Raw genomic sequence first — 20,904 nt, forward strand, 5'->3', positions numbered from 1 at the left:
TCATACACCAAGTTGATTACTTTTATTAACATCAGGTCAAATGGTACATATCAACATTCTGTACTTGGATCATCGGGCGTATTCACACCACAGAATCTAATTTGACAACATTTACCGACCCCAGAAAAATCACAGATTACTGAACCCTAAATCTTCAATCACTTCGGCTTTGTTACCACAAATGGTCCGACTTTTGGTACAGTTCTTCAATCTAGAAATGCTTTGATACTAGGACTAAATATTACCATATCTATATAGCACCACATTTATACTCATCGATCCAATGGAAGCAAATAAAAACCTTACTCCCTTCAACTAGGTGCATTTCACAGACATAGGAATCTTAACCCTTCGTCTATTGCATTTCACAGATAACCCTAGGTCGTCGTTGTCACACCAACAACAACATTGCTCACCTAGCAAATGAAAAATTGTGTCAGATGTACTTACCTCCAACGAAGCACAAGGAAAAATGAATCAGATGTGAACAGTAAAATACATTAAAATACATAAAGAAACAGAGTTTAAAATTAAAGAGACGCACCAACTTGCCACTTTCATCTAAAGACATAGGGTTCTGAACGACCACGGTTTGATTCTGTGAACGGGCTGTAGCCTAAAACAGATAAACAATGTTTCAGAAGTGAATCCTGGTTGGCCAAATCGCAAGCTGCAATGGTTAGCAAGACGCAGCAGATTAAGAACTCACGGTTGAAGAAGAGGGTCCTGCAGAGGATGTAGCACCATTAATAGAGGTGTGCACCGGAACTGGGACTCTTCCATCTCCGGCCTGCATGGAGATACATGGACACATTAAAACTGAAAATGAATCATAAGGATGTGAAAGGTAATAGCCTGCGTGATGATTAGTAATTGAAACCAAACGGGTTTCCAACACAGCTGAGAATAGCAAGGAGAATTAGACGAGTAATGCATTTACAGAACTAGTCTTCTGTGAGTCTGTGACATGAACTCTGAACTTATGCCAAGAGAAATAGAAAATCAATCAACAGATGTATAATTTCTCTGGTTTTGCAGTAACTGGTAAGAGTGCCTCCAAATTATGGGTCTCAAAGAGCAAACATGATTCAACTTTTACTTTCCAACATAACTTCGATAAAGACCACATTTTGACAGTGAAACCACTTCCCACCTTTCTTTATGTAATACCTCAATATGTCTCAAAAGATGTCAATCATGAGGTCTCGGGTTCAAACCCAGCAAAGGAGAAAAAAATCACTAGGTGATTTCTTCCATCTGTCCAAGCCATACTGGACACAGTTACCCGATACCTATAGGAGCTAGCAAGTTTCCCGTGAAATTAGTCTAGGTGCGCGCAAGCTGGCCCGGGTACCAACTAAACTATGCTTGGATCTTTTAGATAATATTTTATACCTTTCAACTGGCTCTCTTTTCTCTTCAAGCAGGCGTTCATGATAAGGAAGCCTGATCACTCAATTTTATTTTTAACTTCTGAAAGTTGGAGACAATGTTGAAGTTTTGTAAGCCCTAATACAAATGGGAATCCGGTCTATTATAAACGGATAGTTCGCACAGGTACGTTGTTTCTTGAAGGATCAACCACCACAAGATGCTACTTGATTAGTGATGGGTGGCAATACATCCGGACTTTTTGAGTTGCACCAAGAAATCTACTTGCCAAAGCCGAATTTTCTCCCTCCTGGTGGGAGATTTTATATTGGAATATCCTTATGGTAAAAGATTTTATATTGAAAAAAAAAAAATTAGCTATTGTACTTATAGATTTCTGAGTAATTTTACATTTATTTCATATTTATCTTTTAGATAGATTATGCCTTAGATTTTATCCCTTTTATTATCACTTGCCTAATTTGATTTTATTCTTATCTTTCGGTTAGAGTCCTAGAGATAAATTTAAAAAATTTCCTGACTTGTCCCCAGCTTTTCATATGTAAATATGACCTATATTACTTTTTGGGAGATACTTCAAAAACACGTGATAGTTTGATTAGGATATAAATTGTATCTTATTCTCTTTCTACTTCCTCGTTTCTTCCTTCTGATTCCCTCTGCCACTCTTTCTATCTCGCTTCTGTATTTCTCTCTATTCTCTTTCTTATTCTTTCTCCCTTTTCTCCCACAGGCACACTAAAACATACATACAGAAACATTAAGCCATCAAAAAACATTTCAACAAAGAATTTAAAAAAAGGACTATCATTCTCACATTAACGTGTGTGATATAATGGCATATGGCGCATTTAACTGATGGAGCTCCGCACGGATACATCAGCATAGTATGACAGTTTCCACAGTTGACATGAGCAAATTGGTTAGGACCTGAAGATCAAGAGAAAATTACAATTTGCACGGAAGTGCATAAAACCAAAACGAAGACAAATAAGAAAATGAAGATGCTGAGACAAAATCTCGAACAGAAACGACTCAACTAATTTAGCTCGGCTAAATCCTGTTATTCTAGTAAATGATAACATTTGCAAACTTTTAAGTGCTAGTACCTATCAGTTCAACAGAGATCACTATTTACATCTTAGTAACAATTCTTCACAAATTAATCCCAAAGGAAAAAAAAAGGTTCGTCACATAACGATTAATACAACTGATGATACAAAAAAAAAAAAAAAAAAAAAAAAAAAAAATTTGCTCTGGTTATGGTTGTTATTAAAGCAACAACCCCCTCATACCTCCACACAAAAGGAAAAACCGTTTATTTTGTTTTGCACCCAAGGTTGTGACCTAATGTTAATGAAGTCAAAGGCAAACATTAGGTCTCAGGTTAAAATCCTTGCAGAGGCAAAATTACTAAGTGATTTTTTCCTTAGAATGACTAAGCCAGGATAGTCGAGATGCACACAAGCTAGGCTAGACACCACCGTCATCCAAAAAAGAAACATTTCTTTGCAACTTCTATTTGTGCATATTTAATTTCATTATTTAAAAAGCATTGCATTCAACATTCATGTATATATTAGGTTATAGAAATTTAACATATTCATAGCATTACAAAAGCTGGTGACGAAAACATAAGACCACCATTTTTCTGTTAGTTACTTTATGGTATTTCTTCATATATTTCTTTTGCAATGCATACATAAATGTGCCTACCCAGTAATTGAAGGGGAGACTAAGTGCTATGGTAAGAGTTTTTGACGCGACACCAAGAGGTCAGCCAAGCCGTAAAAATAGCCTTTTGCAGAAAAGCAAGACAAGCCTGCGTACAATAGACCCAATATTGTCTAATGCTTCTCAGACCCTAGTGGGCGCTTAGTGCGCTAGCTATCTCTTTTTGTATATTTTATGTGAATTCAAAAGAAATTAGCATATACAGTGTAGCGTTGGAACATCTACTCATTGATTGCATACATAAGAACACATATTTATAGTAATACACATTTCCTAAAACATATAGCATTATGTTGTCTAGATTACTTGTACCATATTATGCACATTAAACTTGTTTCGTTTTTTTATTTAGTAGTTCTTTATACTAATAAATTTGATATCCTATAATTGTTTTCGGGAAACATGTACATCTTATAGATCTTCATTTCCTATTATTTTTAACTTTTTTATGTAAAGAGAAAATATGTAGACCAACACTGTTATATAGGAGTGATGTTGGGCAGCTGAAGTCCAACACATCCACAAAATGAGTTGTCGAAGAAATGTGGATGTAAAGATGGAGGTTCGGTCAAACAAGTATAGACAAGATCATAAATGACCAGATTCACGAAAAGTTCCAAGTAGCATACATCGAGGATAAAATAAAAGGTCTCTTGAAATAGTTTGGTCATGTCTTATGTCGACCGCCAGATGCACGAAACTGTAGTAAGTAAAGATGTTAAATGTGACGAGGTAGACCTAAAATCACTTGGAAGAAAGTTGTCTCGAAGGATCTATAGTCTCTTGGGATCCATGCAAACTTAGCGAAAGATAGTGCACAATATAAGAAAAGATCTATATAGGTGATACCTAATAGATGAGAATATGTTCTAGTCATGTTAGCACTTTTACTTTACATCCTATGTTTTTCTAGGGGTTGTTTAGCCTTTCAAATATTTATACATCGCTAGAAAACATAATGAACTTCTATTACTTTTTTACTTTACTTTTATTATTATTACATTCATTTTGAATAATATTGACTTGAGATGAATTTATATGTGGTAACAATTCACACAGCCGACCGCAACTTGTTTGGGACTAAAGTATAATTACTGTTGTTGTAGTTGTAAAGTGAAAATATGCAAATACCCACAAATAAAAGCAATAGAACAAGGAGAGGAACTGGTGAAAGAAAGGAGTTTAATTTTAGAAACTTTGGCAAACATCAACTTGTTGGAAAATGCTTATAAAGATTTGGTAGAGACAAATACAGCCTATAAACCTGTAGTAACATCTAATTGGGGAGAAGATGAAGGACTGTGGACTTCAAGTAAAATAAGCCCCCACATAAAGTGTACTAAGCATATCCCAGAATACTGGGAAGTCAATATTTCATTTGCTCCCATTGTATGTTTTTATCTTTATCAGTATCAAATATAAGTTTCATTTATGAAATGTACCAAATTAGCTAGTTTCCAATAAACTAAGTATCTAATATATGAAATAAATTTTAAATCATTTGGTATACCCACTTAACTAGTTATCAATAAGCTAATATACTTAGGATCGTTTGGTTCTTGTACCAGAAAAGAAAGGCTCATCTTATTCACATACTAATTATGTGGGGATTATAACGCATGCAGTGTTTATTCGGTCAATAATAACAAAGTGATTGTTATGCGGTGAACAAAAATGAAAGGATTGTTATGCAGTGAATAATAATGTAGTAATTCTTATAAAGTGAACAATATACATGGAATGTTATGCAGGGATAACTTATTTAAGGGCATGTCGGTCTTTAAATATATTTACTCTTGTATTGCTAATACATATTTTTTCCACATTCTATCCCGTGTAAAAAAAACAAAGATTCCTGCATAACTTTTTTTATCAGTGGATTCCTGCATAACTTAAGGCAGATATTATTTAATATTGTCAACTATACATAGCATTGGTTGTGCGTGAATTACGTTGCATTAGTTATGTTGGGATTATTTTCTTAACCCCTCCAACCAAACACCGTACTATTTTACGTGAGATTATATGCTGAGATATTTTTCCTAATCCCTTAAACCAAGCGACACTACTATACTTTGTAGGAGAAAAAACATATGTTGGTATAACAAACAAAAAAAACATATGTTGGAAAAAATGAAGACATGAAAAGGAAGTAAGAATATATGGTATACCATCCCGATTATATCCAACTGACATAATGGAGACAGGACACAGAGATGTTTCGAAGCTAATGGAGACAGGACACAGAGACTCTCCCCATTATTTTTTAATTCTTATAAAATGGCAGCTAATACCTTTTTGCTGTACTTCGCAAGTATGCTCTGGATACTAAATGCACAAAATATGCTCTGGATACTAAATGCACAAAATTACTTACCTTATCAAAAAGAATTGTTAATCAGACTGTGAATCCTTAATATCTAAAGGAAAAGGTCAAAAATTTGTACCCGGCACAAGGTTCACCGTATGACAACAGGCGCATCTCACACTAGTTGCCCCACGTGGATGCATCAATAAGGTGCGACAGCCTCCACATATTAGTTGAGCCATTTCCATTCCTGCATAAAGGGCAGAATTTAAGCAACATCAGAAAAATGGAAAAGCTGAAGGCATACAGAGTGCAGCGAACAGCAGCAAAGCTGTGTCATCTGCGACTGTTGGCAATCAGATGATACATAGTTCCTCACCGTGATAGTCAAATCAGTTTTTTTTCTCTTTTCGGGATTTGTGGGAAGGGATGCAATAATTTTTCAGAAGTAAAGATAGTGCTCAAAGACAACGCCTGTTACCCATCCAATGGTACTGTAAGGAATTGCTTGATTAATGAAAAAAAAGAAGAAAAGCTCATTGGTTAGAGAGAATTTTCTCCTATTCCAGTCCCCAAGGATGGCTCAAGTGTTTGAGATATATGAGCAACAACCTGGAGAATCTTGGTCCAAATTCTAGCTACAACAGTTGTTGTGAGTCTATCTCCAACCTTAGTAAGTAAGATCATCTGGCAGATGTGCTTGTCGGTTATAGGCTTATAACAGCCTGATAGATTAAATTGAGGTGTGCTCAAACTAGCCCTGATGTCACGGCCCCGCCGTAAAATTTAAAAAGATTTTAATCCCACTCCATGGTTTTAATCACAGACCCCACTATTATATTACTTTGTTTCCATGGTTTATTTGTCATCTCATTCTCATCCTGTTTTGAATTGCTTGTTCTTGTGCCGAGGGTCTATCGGAAACAGCCTCTCTACCCTCCCAAGGTAGGGGTAAGGTCTGCCTACACTCTACCCTCCCCAAACCCCACTTTGTGGGATTTCCCTAGGTATGTTGTCGTATTTTAATCCCACTCCAACTTTATTACAGGGAAGTACTTGTCAAAAATAAGTCTTGGAAAAGATATCTTATAAAGAAAAAGTTAAACAACCACTTTCTTCTCAACCTTGGTTTTAGAAAACGTGCAATAAAATTATTTTTCTTTCTTGCTTCATTTCTCTCAAGAAAGACATTTCTGAACTACTTTCCCTATCTCCAAATTGAGCCAAGAGAAAACATGCTCCCTCATAGAATTAATGGAAAGAAAGTAATGGAAAATGCATTTGCTGGACAAACAAAGGATAAGATATAAAAAGGGGAAAAACGAACTATTACTTACCCTCAAATCCTATAGATCCCAGTTGTTCTTGCTAACTAGGTCTCTAAAAGAATTGCCAAACAATTGGAACTGCAATGTCTACCTTAATATAAATCAGACCAAACCCATGGTTAAATTCGCCTAGCCAACCAAAACCAAATAAAACCCCAGGTTTAATAATTTTCAATTTTGGGATCATTTCACAGATGTGCACCTATGAGATTCAACTTGTCCGCAATTAGAGGCTAATGAAACTACCTTTCAACCCCACCTACGTCATTTTTAGTTTTTATTTAATGGATGGAAGCTAAAAAAGCAAGATGAAGCAATACGTCGTAACGTGTTGGTGGACTTCATGTTGTTTGCTTGTACTATTAAATGGTGGATGCTAGTAATCTTCTTGACTTTGTGGCATGATGATGATTTGATAGTTGATGCAAATGAAAAGGAAGAGAACATTCAATAGGAAATGGCTGAAGCTTTGAAACATGTCCAAATGGAATAGGCTAAAAAGCTTTGGGCCTGCATTTTCAATCAATCTTCAGCTGCTCAATGCCGCTTTTGATGCAACTCATAAGGAGTCTTCAGCTTGAGTCAAGCTCTTGGGTCATTTCATTCTCATAACAGAGTTACTGCAGCACAAGACATACAAGTTGCTGTCTTTGCGTCACTGACAAAGAAAGAATTATTTAAGTCAGAGCCTGTAGAGGACCGACTCATACTCCCCAAAGCACTTAACCTGTGGACCACCTGACATTGGACCAGGAGATTTCTCGGTTACTAAAAATATTTATTTAAATTCTCTAAAGACACTAAATCTAATCCGCTAAATTCCATTCAATTAAGTCAATAAGCTTTGATTGGCACAAAATGTTGGTACCTTCTTCATTGTAAAGCCATGTGTATTTTTAACATTTAATCCGGGTTAATTACGACCCTAATGTTGTGTTAAAAAATATATTTGAAAGTGTAAACATAGCTCCGGAGTGATATTGGAGTGTTGGGGATTATATATCTCATATGTAGCGAGGCTTGGCAGATGTTTGGATAAATTGAGAAGTAGTATCATGAATGAAACGGAAAGGGCAAACCACAACGAAGGGAATAGTAGCCCAGGACTATCCTGGCCACGTGCTCACCAGGCGAGGAGGGTTTCTAGGGCCAAGGGAAGGCCTCCCTGTTAGCTTGCTTAGCGAAAACAGAAAGAGTCCAAGGGCCCTCGGCTTTTCCATGTCAGGTGAGGAGGAAATTTTGAGAAAGAAAATTCAGGAGCCAAAAACTTTGACAAACAGTAATGAGAGGCTAATGACGAGCTTATGGCAAGAAGCTAGGCTCGGCTAAAATTGGATCCTTGCAAGGCGAGGAAGTGACGAGAAGCTGGTCTTTGCGAAAAGAAGTCTCGCCAAACAGGACTTTGGTGAGAAGGGATAGGATCGAACGTTTTGAAGAGGAATAGCTCCGGCATTAATGCCCGGTAAGCCTTTTTTTTATTAGGTAAATATTTTCATTAATCACAAGGCCAAAGTCGGCCGGATAAAAGAAGTATACCAAAAAATAAAGAACCTACAAAAAGACATAATTTTCTACAAATGACGCCCAATCCTCTTTGCAACCCAGAACTACATAGATGCACCAAAAATAAATAAGGGATAGGAGACTACTCCTCAACTGCCAAAAACTCAATTCTACCCTGTTAGGATCAGGCTACTCCTATGCACCCAAAGAATCTGGTTCTTAGAGCAGTTTGCGTAAGAAGGTAATGCATCATAATATAAAATCAGCACAAGAATTTTCACTTGGAAAACTCCTTGCTCAAGGGAGTCAAAAACCACGACCGATCTCTTATAAGATTTACCTGAATCTCTCTATTAAATCTGGAACCTTGTAAAGGTTACACTTAACCTAAGGACCTGTTCCTTGAGCAGTCAGCCTATGACAACAATTTAACCAACGAACACCTATTACACAATACTTGAAAAGGTAGATAGATGGAACCACATTAGAACCTAACTATGACAAACTAAAGAACTTGATGATAATTTCTTGATAAGCTCAGGCTCTTCATCATCTGGAAGTTGGCTTTCTAAGACAAAGTGTTGACTACACTCACTTTTAGTGTCTCATTGGAATGTTGTGATCTGTGGTTGTGGTTAAGCTCCAAAGCTTGATCGTGCTGTGCTTATATAGAAGTAGTTGGCGCTCTTTAATAACTGAATCCAACCAAGTTTTTGTTTCATTAATAGTACCCGAATATCAAATCTCGTTTCACTGGATCTTCCTTCTTTCTATGTATGCGTGTCGGCCAAGTCTTCAACTTCAAAGCTAATTCCATGTTGATCAACTTATGGTACTTTATGGAAATATTACCATAACTTGAAATCCAACTCTTCATCGAATAGAAATCAGTCAATATTCCGTCTTCTCTAACGTCAGCACGAAATAGCTTTTCAGTCTCTATAGTACGGATCAGTTCCTTTGAGCAGTTTCTTAGTTGATATGACTGCATCACTAAATCCTTTGGAGATCTGTTTGTATATCTGGTTATTCAATAAATCCTTCGTTACGTCTCCCTTGATTGTCATTGGGTACATTATTTGTCCAATCATCAAAACTTTATTATAAGGTCATAATCCATCATTGAGCCAGCAGCTACTCAAAATAGACCTTCCGAAGCCCTCATATTTCTCTCTCTCCCCATCCACATCAATACCATGGGAACAACATTCCATGCCTTGCACTTTCTCCTGCTGCTTCCCAGCTTTTTGAAAGCACAACGCTCAGTAAGCCATCAATAGTCATTTATGATAGATCTCTATTTATTACAAGATGTAACACTACCATGGATTATAAAATTCACCAAAAACTCAAGAATCCTCGAGTTTCACAAGATTATTAAAATAACTTGAAAATTTTCTAGGGTTTCTTCAAGAGGTAATTTCTTGCCTTTTCCTTCATGATGAAAAGATGATATCATGAAGGTATCAAGAGTTGAAAACATTATTAGAATTATGGATTAAGTGAACTCTAGAAATGAGTATTCTTGAAAAGGTATTATCCAGAGGAGAAAATAATAGATAGCAAACTGGAGCTAGGGAATTTAATTGAATAAGTATCCTATTGACCCCAATGATTAGGAATTATCATGTGGTAGATCATTAAATATGAACTAACAGATTAATGGAAGAATAAGGAATCCATGAACCATAAATGGGTATTTTGTATTCCGTTGGTTATTGGAAGTGAACCGGTCAATGCAGATTAAGTTTTGTTGGATGCTTGGACGTCTTTTGGATTATATTGAAGAGCATAGACGAGGTAAGTTGAGATGTACCTCCCTTCAAGGCATTTTATAAAAAATGCATGACTTCCAAATTCATAAAAAATGCTTGACATGTTAGTATGCGTGAGCGATCCATCTTACCATGTTTTGAATGAATTGTGTATGTTATGTACATATTTGTACCTTATGTTGGCTAGATTTAATCTTAAGATTGAAGATGGCACTTTCTTTTTTTTGATTCGTGAGATTGAAGATAGGACTTATGACATATTTCTACAAGGTTTGTGATTTCCTTTTGAATATGATGAACATGTTTATGTTAAAGGCTCATGCTTTACTTGATTTAAAAAAATGTGATTTGTTTTCAAGTTCAAATATTAAAATTGAAGTTTTATATTATAAGTAGTCTTAAATGAGTCATGGGCTAAATATGCCAAAATTTGAAAGTTTAACGGACCTAAAGATGGTTACATGTTCAAGTTACACGGTCTCAGGATAACCTTAGAAATTGAGAGGATATTCATTCCCTAAGGTGGAAGCATTTATCTAGAAACTATACGTACTGGTGTAGGATACTAGTTAGATCCATTTTTAAACGGCGGCTACTCATACCATTCCGAAACGAGGGATTTTTTTGTGCTAGCTCTTATCATCGACACCATACGACATTATGGCAAGACGGCCTTGTCGATTGGGTGTACACATGGCGTAGTATGCTATGTCAGTGTCTATAGGGATTCCCAGTTAAAGAAATGTTATGTTTAGTTATATTAAAATTTTGTAGTACAATTTTCAAATTTTTATTGCTTTCAATAAATGAATCTTATGAAATGTTTTACATTATTTTGCTATTTATGCTTTACCCAGGTTTTAAAGTATCGTTTCAACCTTATGGGGCGGAGTCCGAAATATTTACGAGCTAGGTATCGTCTACTTTAGTTTTCTATTTTGATAAGCCCACCTCTATCATCCGCAGGAACTAGTTTAGATCCTTCTTCTTTTGTTGAACCGTGACATATCCCGTGTCATATGCCCATGTATATTCACAAAGGTTCAATGATACTTTTTGTGGGAGGTCTAATGGGATTCATTATTCTGCTTTCTCATGTTCATGATGATGATCCAGTTCTATGTTATGTTTTGGCTATGTAACCTAACTTTGATTTCCGCTATGATGAGGTTACTAAGCCATATGTTTGTCATAAATTTTCCAAATGTTCATGTTATGCATTGAAATAGATAGACAGGTCTATGTGGTCTTCTCCGTGCAAGTTAACGGCATCGGTGCGTGTCATATTCCTCCTTACCTGGGGAGTGACATTCACATTAGAACCCTGAGGACAGGGGCGGACCCACCCTATGCCCAGGGGTGTCATCGACACCCCTTTGTCGAAATTTTTTTGTAAATATATATATATATAATTTGAAAAGCCGTAATACATGTACAAATAAAATAAATGACAATGCTTACACAAATGGAATGTGTTGGTCCGCTGGTTTAGTGCCTGGATTGTTCAGTGATCTACCCGTGTTCGAGCCTCAGCAAGTGCATTAATCTGGCCTATTTTCAGTTTTTTTTTTTTTATATTAATTGTACTTAAAAAATAAAGGTTGCTAGCGCCTAGCCGGGTTCGAACCTGCAATTTCCTATATAGTTAGAGAAAACAAAACCAGCCCGACTAGGATTCAACCTAGGTGAAATATTAGAAATTAAATACTTTTATATATCATTTATTTCTTTGTTTATTTTTTTAAATGTCGACACCGCTTACAAAAATTCCTGCGTACGCCACTGCCTGAGGAGGGCCTTAGCCTGAAGGAAAGAGTAGCCAAGTGGTGCAGATGTAAATCTATTGAAGCTTTCCTACCTAAGTTCATATTCTTCTTCTCCCACTTGCTTGATGTAGAACTCAAGAAGAGAAAAGAGGCATTTTTCAGCTCCATTACCCTTTTCCTCTTGGGAAATAAGTGTTTAACTAAGAGGTCAAGCCCCATTCTTTAGCTTATGCGCTTCTCTTTATGTTTGAACATCTTTCTTACTAAAAAATTTCTTAGCATATTAGATTTCTTGTTTTCTGGCTAGTATTTATGAAGAAAGTTAGCTCTCGCACTTCGGGACTTCCCTATCTTACAAATGCAAGATTTTAGTTGATCACTAAACAGCACATGCTAATACATATATCACCAACATTCCCTGTGAACTGTCTACAGCTGATCACTTATCAATTTCACCTAGAGGCTTGACCTATTGTATCTAAAACAAATCCTTATAAGGACTAGTTACAAGTAGTAATAAAATCCACATGTTTTTTATTCCTCCTAGAAAAATATAATAAATTTACGTCCAAGTCCTTTAATATATTTGACTAACATTAGCTTGGACTCCAAACACACTGTTTTCTTTTCCCTTTTTTTTTTTTCCTTGTTGGGAAAGGGGAGGAGACAGGAGGGAATTCCATCACCAACTTCATCCATGCGCAGTCGTGCATGTCAGCTCATATGATATTTTCTTGAGGGAATTCCACCACCAAATTCCAAAAGATGAACTTATAGTTTTGAGATATTACTCTTTGTTCTTTTTTCATCAATGGCTAGCACCAACTATCATCACCAAACGAAGTAGAAATTGAAATACTATCAAAAGAGAAGGCACAGGATCAGCCCAAGTGTCAAATAAACTTGTGTTGTGTGTTGTTATGAGAAAGCATGGATAATATAATAGAGCAGAAAGGAGAGATACCAGGAGGTGGGACAGGGGTGAGGGCATTGCACACTGCACAGCAGACATTAGTAGCACCTCTGGGATAAAGAAGAATTGTCCTACACCCACTGCACACCAATTGACTCTGCATAGCTGCACTCCAAATCAAAACCAAATATTCATACCAATCCTACCGTATAAAACTGATGTTTGAATCTGAGTTGCCAAATTACACAAATCAAACAAAATTCATCGGCTGAACTGATCAAAATATACAACAACATACCCAGTGTGATCCAAGTGGGGTCTGGGGAGGATAGAGTGTACGCAATTCTTACCCCTACCTCGTGGAGATAGAAGTTGTTTTGGATAGACCCTCGGCTCAAGTAACGCATATCAAAGCAGTTTGAAAAAAGAAATACCAAAATGGAGGAAACATGACAACAAATAAGGAAAGCAATACATAGCATTCAGAAAATAAAAACAGTAACAATAGCGAAATAATGCGATAACCGAAGCACAAGAAACCCAGGTGGTAATAAAAATCGAAGAACAAGAAACTACGAGAATAGTGTTAATACTACTGGTACGAAGGTAGAAACACATACGATAGATACGATGCTCGAAACTACAGCCAAGCCTATCCTGCAGAAAAGCGAGACAACGCTCAACTAACTACTAACCTTCTACCCTAATCCGCGATCTCCATAGTCTCCTATCTAAGGTCATGTCGTCGATAAGCTGAAGATGCGTCATGTGCTGTCTAATTACCTCCTCTCAATACTTCTTCGACCTACCTCTACCCCTGCTCTACTTTTCACATGTCCAGACCATCTCCGATATCGTCATTCCTTATCTTATCTCTCCTGGTATGCCCAAACGTCTCTCTCAGCATCCTAACTAATCTTAATATGTAACTTTTAACTACTTTTCTTCAATCTAGGCCCAAAAATATCAAGCACTGTCCTCAACATTTCTTCAATACTTTGGGCTTCAAAGAATTGCAATCCATAAATTCATCATGCTAAGATTCTCAAACACCAAGCAAATAACCACATTTCATCAACCAAACAGTCTATTAAGCTTATTTATATATCAAATATACCCCAGTTTTCATATCCATAAATTGAAGAAAAGCAATTCTTACCAGTCTAGGAAGAAGAAGAAGAAGGGCCAAACAAATTCGGTGATATATCCACACAACAGCAGAATTGGCGATAAGGGGAATCTCCCAATTTTCTGGAAAATTGTGAATTAAAAAATTCGAGGAATGGGAATTTATAGATTTGGTAATCTTATCGGAATTTGTGTATTCTGTTTCTTTCTTCTTTGTTTTATTATTGTGACTAACATCTTCTTCTACGCTTTAAATATTCATTGAAAAGATGTTTTTTTGACTTTTTTGGGCTTTCATTTGGAAAGTTCTTTTCTTTTCCTTTGTCCAACCAAAGAACTTTCCAGACCCGACCTGGGTCGCCCCACTTGTTTCATTATTTTACAAATTATTGATTTTTAAACAAAAAAATTTCATAAATAGATAAGCAATTTAGCCATAAAAATCAAATTCCTCCTCCAATTTCAACAGTAATGTTTTCTTCCTCATATTATTTTATCCTCTATTTTTTTTATCTACATCCGTCTCTCTCTTTTATATTTACTTTTCTAATGTCATAATATTTTTCTCTTTTCTAAAGTTTATGTTATGGATTTAGTTATATAATAGATAAATTTTATTTTCAAATAAAAAGGTGGAATTAAGCATTGTGTTGGGAATGTCAGCACAAGGTTGGTTATCTATGAGCGAGAGATGAAACGAGTCACTATCGACACTTACCTATTTTGGGAGGATTTTGGGTCAGTTTGTGTGGCTATTGGTGATATTCGGAAGATCACACATTTTCTACCGGACCAGACTTGCTCATGCAATGCTAGGTGGCTTATGGATATATTACTAGAGAGATTTATGATTATATAAGTAGCCCATTTTTTCACCAGATTCGTTGGAGTGACAGCTCTCGGTGGAGATATGACATGTCTATCAGGTCTAATGAGTTATACAGATACTCAACGATGTATTGGGGATGTATGAATGAATATGGGAAACCTTTGGAGTGATCAGTTGTTTTCTACAGATTTAGCACAACAAGATAATTACTAGGTTCGCAAATCATGCCATTTGAATATTTATGTGGTATTAGATGTCGGTTGTTGACTTGGTAGCTTTGGTTGATGAAATGAAACTAACAAATATGGAATTAGCGCAATCAGCCTCGGATAAGGTCAATTTCTTATAGAAATGCATAGAATTGGCTCAAAACAAGTAATAGTTCTTTTCTCAAGAGGAAGTCATGATTTAGACTTACAGTGTGTGTCAATCCATTTTCTAAGGTTCATGGTACCAATAATGGTCTTGGAGAGTGAAAGAAAGATGAAAATTAGGGTATTTTACCGGTAGATGTTTAGAAATGGATTGCGACTGTAGCAAATAGATTGTGGTGGTATTTGTTATATCAAGAAACTACATCCGGGAGTATGATCCAAATTAGAATCAAGTATTTCAGACGGAGACAGTTCAAATAAATGAAGATTGGTTGTTTGAGGAAGTTTCAGATATGAATAATGGAGATACGGATTAGTGAGCTAAGTTAAAAGAGGATTCCAAGGATAAAGTAAAAAAGTGGAGCTATTTGTATAATTTTTGTTTGAGGATGCTAACGTGAGGTTTGTAACGGGTATTTATAGTTGCTCGACAGTATTTGTACTAGTTCGGACACGTTTGAGGACGAACATTTGTTTAAGTGGGAAAGCTGTAACAACTTGTCAGGTCGTTTTGAGTACCAGAACTTTTTTTTCTCTAAATGAAATTTTTCGTAAGTTCAAATTGTGGATTATAACTTGCGGGGATGGGTGACATGGATCCCGAGGTACCCGAACTAGAAGCTTTGAGAAAAAAGTAAAATAAGAGTTTACCAAAGTCAACATTGGGGGTAAATGTACTCGTAATCAAGGTTTGAAATTTACTATTGGCCTGTATGGTATTTTGGGACTTACTTGGATAGTGTGGACGGGTGCCGAGCGGCTCGGGAGTGATTCAGATGCTTAAGTTGGAAAATAGCGATTTCAAAGAATAAGAGTTGATCACGGTCAAATAATTTACTAAATGAGCTCGGATTCATTATTTGACAGTTCCGAAAGGTTTGTATGGTAATTTTAAACTTGTCTGCAAGTTTTGGTTAGATTCCGATTAGTTTCGAATGAGTTTTAATCGTGTTACGATCGTTGTTTATGTTTGAACGTCATTTTGAGCATAAACCGTACCATACTAAGCAAATGAGATCCAAATTGTGTTTGATTGAACCATTAGATACATATCATGATTTTGGAATCATAGCAACAAGAATCGTCGAATTTCGAGGTCGTATAACGTATGAGAGAGTTACGGCATTTTTAGCATGAATAATCGTTGCAGTTTTTGCTGGTGCGGGTTGTTCATCGGGATCGCGATGGTTTTGACCGTGATCATGATGAAGAAATTTTTTTCTTGAAAAATTAATAAATAAAATCAAGCTTCGCGATCAAGACATGACGGGTCGCGATCATGTTGAAGAAATGCCTGGCAGTGCAGAAAATTGACAGATTTCAGGATTTTAGTATTTTCAACATTTTGGGAGCTAGGGAGCTCGAATTTGGAATATTTTCACGGCGTTCTTCTCGATTAAATGTGGGCGGTAAGAATCTAATCTCTATTTTGGTATTTTCTCATAATTCCATCTATTTATAGTGATTTTGTTCGTGATTTGATTGGGGGGTTTTGCGCTAAAACTTATGAGAGTGAAATTTATGAATTTGGAGGTCGGTTTGAAGTTATTTTTGGACAAACTTTAAGATATAGACTCCCTAAGGAATGGATAACCTCATTTCGAAATAAAATTCCGGATTTGACCCCAAAGATTTAGGATTGACTTTTTTGACGTTTTGACCCGATTAGTTTATGTCACTATGGGTATCATTGAACTCATAATACCATAGAGTGTGTTTTTGAATAGATTTGGACTCATTTCATGAATTCGGATGTGGAGAGCTTTTTGAAGGTTAAAGCTTCGTTCGCATAGAGTTACGTTAAGATCTTGATTCTAAGTGAAGGATACTTTTGTAATTAAATTATTAATAAGGGTTACGGGTAAAAAGGGTCCCGCATTCATGAGGTGACGAGCATTTATGCGGGTACCAACGCCATGTCATGGGAAATTGATCTATTATGTGATGATTTATGTGATTATTTGACGATATCTGCGAATTTTATCATGTTAATTGATCACATATTTATACATCACTCCGGATATCTTATGCACTTGTAATAAATGAGCTGCCTAGATGCATTTCATGACAGTGTATATGCCCCAGGTGTGCATATGGTATTCATGCTTTTATATGATCATCTATGCATATTTTCATTGATGATTCATATAGTTATAGTCCGATGTGATCTGGTTCCAGGCGGAGTGATGATATTACGGTCTGGATCGGCTAGTTGCCTAATGTGACTTGATTGAATTTGGTTCCAAGTGGGTATATGGACTTCGCGGGTCCCCCGTGGGTCACTGCTTCCGGACACCTCCGTAGAGTTAGTGTGTATACCTATTGCATATACATGGCCATTGTATTGCATTACATCACATTCATTCTTTATTGACTTGTCGAATCTTATTGAGCTTTATACTGCTGTGTGAGGTGATGGTGCTGGAGGCACCAAGCTCTAATATTGTTCTGGTGAGGATCTGCATCTCATTCCTTGCTTATGACTCTGGTTTATGTGTGTTAGATGGCCTTTGTTGACACTCAATTTTGACTCTCCATCTATGTAATTAATTGGTCAAGCTTCCTGAATCTTAAATAAAGTAAAATAACTGTTTGCAAAGCCAAAAATATTTTTCTAATTAGTTTTGGTGTTATTTTACATTTTGTTTGGCAAAATAACCTAATATATATTCTATGTACATTTATATATTATTTTCTTAATTACAAAATGTTTTTGTCAATTAGAAAATCATGTTGTACCAAAAAATAAGTGTTTAATTACGGACGCATTTTTAATTTGTCAGTTTAAAGTCATTCACGGCTTACTTACTATAATTAGTCCATCTTTGCAAATAATCTTTTACTTTATTAAAGTTAAGAAGCTTAATTAATTAATCGAATAATTAATTTATCTCAATTTTATTTCAATTTGGTTACTTTTTAAAGAGTGGGTTGATTTCAAATCAGTTGCAATTTGGCTATGTTGTTAACCATTTGGTGCCATTAAGCTTTATGCTTAGCGATAGTTTGTTGCTATCATAGGTGATGCTACATAAGAGAATTGAGGATGACCCTTTGAAATAGACTTTTCTTGAAGCTTTTATGAAGATCACATTTGTATATGCATCTATGTTCATGTAGAAATTTGGGACTTGTACATGATCCATATGTCATCACACTTATATATGTAACCTGGGATGTTTGTTAGATCATAAGGCTATTAATTTGTATCTTGAATTTGGGGACTTATTTGGCTATTTTTGGGGTGTGCAAACCCAAGTCTTTTAATGTATTAAATTTAGTTTTGATTTGCTCTTAGAGACAAAGGAAGAAACTAGTTTATCCGTTGAGACTTGAAAGATTGAACTTCATGCCTAGTATGAATTTAGAGTGGTGTTGAATGAAAAAATATATTTCCATTAGGCACTTGATTCAATGTGTTGATATTCCAAAAAGGTGCTGCCATCTGAAATTGATATTCTTATATTGTATTTTTTTTAAACTTCTTTTAAAGAGATTTTATGAGAGTTATTGTGGCAAATTTTTGCACTTTTAAACCTCTTTTTTGCATGGGCCTATTCCGCTACTAACTGTTTATGACTATGTTTTAAATTAGTTTCTCCTTAACTTTTTGGTATACTTGAACTCTTTCTTTATTTACATATTTTGTTCTACTCGTGAATATATTGTCAATAGTTTTATTCTTGAATTTAATTATTAGTCTATTTTACATAAATAGTTTCGGGAAAAGTTTTAACTTTTTAAGTATTAGATGAAAAAATTGTACTAGCATCCTCCTAAGGGGGTTTCTACAATGTGAATCTCATCGACTCTCCTTCCCACTCTGCATTCTCTCTACTCCTGGTTCTCTCTCTCCCTATTTGTCTCAATCACTGCATATTTCTATTGTGTAATGTGATTGCAAAATCATTTGAGGCATTTGTTCTTGTGTATATAATTTTAATGGATTTTGCTATCTGAATTTCGATGTGAATAGTAAAACAATTTGAATTTTGAGCTAATGTTTAGCTGCTCCACTTATTCCAATGCTTATTGATTGAGATTTTACAGTTTAACGAATTGAATTTCGAGCTAACATTAAGCGGCTCTGCTTATTCCGATGCTCATTGATCGAGATTTTTCTATTCAATGCAAATTTGCTAAATTTTGATAGTAACTGATATGTCACGACCCAACCCGTTGTGATCGCACCCACACTAACCCCCTGACGGGTGAACCATCCCCTTAGCCAATTATTCAATCGATAACTCAATTATAAATCAAAAACAATGAAGCTAAACCATAAACTGTCTAGTCATGCCATAATAAGATAAAAATGCGGAAATCTAAGCTATTTTAACCCCAAAGATCCGAAAGTCATCGTACAAGGACTCTAAAACATAAAGCTGTCTAAGAATAAATAGTTGTCTGAAATAGCATAAGTGTCTAGAACTGAAATAGACATTAAATAAGAAAGATCTTCAGGCGGCATGGCATGGATAGGAGCTCACCCTCTAATCTGAACGGGAAATGGCCTCAGGCTAAATGTCAGGCATGGAAGAAGGCTCCGGCACATAATCTGCACTAAAAAAAGGGTGCAGCAAGGTAGTATCAGTACAAACACTATGTACCGGTAGATATCATAGGCCAACTAAGATTAGTATCATGCATACATTTGTAAAACCAACAAAATAGGTAGATAGGCACAGCAACACAACAATATCAAGAGTTAATCATCAACCAGTCCACAATGCACCACAAGAATGAGTTAAGTCCAATGCAATGCAATTAATGATAGTATCTCAACCGTACACACATGCTAAAGGAATTGTTCGCACAATAGTCATGACCTACGGGGAACCCATAGTGTCCACGCACCACTCGCTTCAGAATTGACCTCGGATTACGAGCCCATAACTAGGCCATATCCTCACCCCTGTCAAATGTGCCAATATATATCTGTATCCAATCATAAGATGAATCTTAATGTGGTTCAAGTCCAGAACCCAATATGAAGCATGATCAATCAATAATATCAGTATCAATGAATACAAGTCCTCATGCCACTAGTCATATCAAGATCGGATAAATCAACTCAATAATATCATGAACATACAAGCTATCTCAAATTTCAAGAAGAGTATATATTAACCCATTCTTTCCAATTCACAACAAATACACCTCATGTTCAATACATAATATAATGGCGACAAGCCCACATAATCAGAAGTTATACTAACCTAAGTAGCATCCAGCCAGACTTCATGCCCAAAAGCCTAATCATGTTTTTTCTCATCAATTCTACTACATATACAAGCTACTAATCAAAGTCTAACTCAGGTAAACCATAACCTACCTCAGATGCAGAACTGGAACGAATACTAACTACTCCGCTGGAGCTTTTCCCTTCCGTAACGCCTCGGAACGCTCAAAGTCTAGCAATATAATGCTAAGTAAGCAACATACCATCTGATCAAATAAGAAACAACGTTCGGGAAATGATACCCAAAATACCCCTCACCATCCAAAAGGGAGAAACCAAAATTTAAGGGTGAATTTATCCTACCCTCATCCAAACAATCATAATCCTCCAATTTATAGGTTTCTAATCATTATAAACTCTTCAAATCAGAATTTAGGTAAAACCCCCCAATTTGGGTGAAACCCTAAGTCTCAACATATAATCTCAAAATGATAAGGCAATTCCATCCTAGAAGGTAACAACTACTAGACTGTGTGAACAGTAATATAATCAATAATCCACAATTTAATCAAGGGTTTGCTGATTCTAGGATTTTCTTACACCATTAGAGAACCTAGAACTAGCATGAGAACTTAAAGGAGGAATGGATAGGAACAAAGTAATGGTTAGGAC

The 20,904-nt window shown here is 36.0% G+C and overlaps 1 protein-coding gene across 1 annotated transcript; it reads right to left on the minus strand.

Moving 5' to 3' along the window:
- On the minus strand, nt 1-14,195 carry LOC132044953 (protein LOL2-like). The gene is made up of 7 exons (XM_059435490.1): nt 13,879-14,195; nt 12,771-12,884; nt 5,574-5,684; nt 2,210-2,322; nt 710-790; nt 545-616; nt 1-416 (listed from the first exon to the last, which is right to left on the minus strand). The coding sequence occupies exons 2-7, from the start codon at nt 12,880-12,882 to the stop codon at nt 378-380; spliced, it is 528 nt and encodes a 175-aa protein (XP_059291473.1). The 5' UTR covers nt 12,883-12,884; nt 13,879-14,195; the 3' UTR covers nt 1-377.
- Nucleotides 14,196-20,904: the final 6,709 nt, after the last annotated feature.

This window comes from Lycium ferocissimum, unplaced genomic scaffold (assembly GCF_029784015.1).
Source record: "Lycium ferocissimum isolate CSIRO_LF1 unplaced genomic scaffold, AGI_CSIRO_Lferr_CH_V1 ctg5631, whole genome shotgun sequence".
In the NCBI taxonomy this organism is placed as follows: domain Eukaryota; kingdom Viridiplantae; phylum Streptophyta; class Magnoliopsida; order Solanales; family Solanaceae; genus Lycium; species Lycium ferocissimum.

Coding starts and splice junctions, on each gene's coding strand:
- LOC132044953 (XM_059435490.1), bottom strand. CDS start 12,882: ATGCAGAGTCAATTGGTGTGCAGTGGGTGTAGGACAATTCTTCTTTAT. Junction 791..2,209: donor ATTATATCACACACGTTAAT/GTGAGAATGATA, acceptor ATCTCCATGCAG/GCCGGAGATGGAAGAGTCCC. Junction 417..544: donor TAGATGAAAGTGGCAAGTTG/GTGCGTCTCTTT, acceptor TTCATTTGCTAG/GTGAGCAATGTTGTTGTTGG.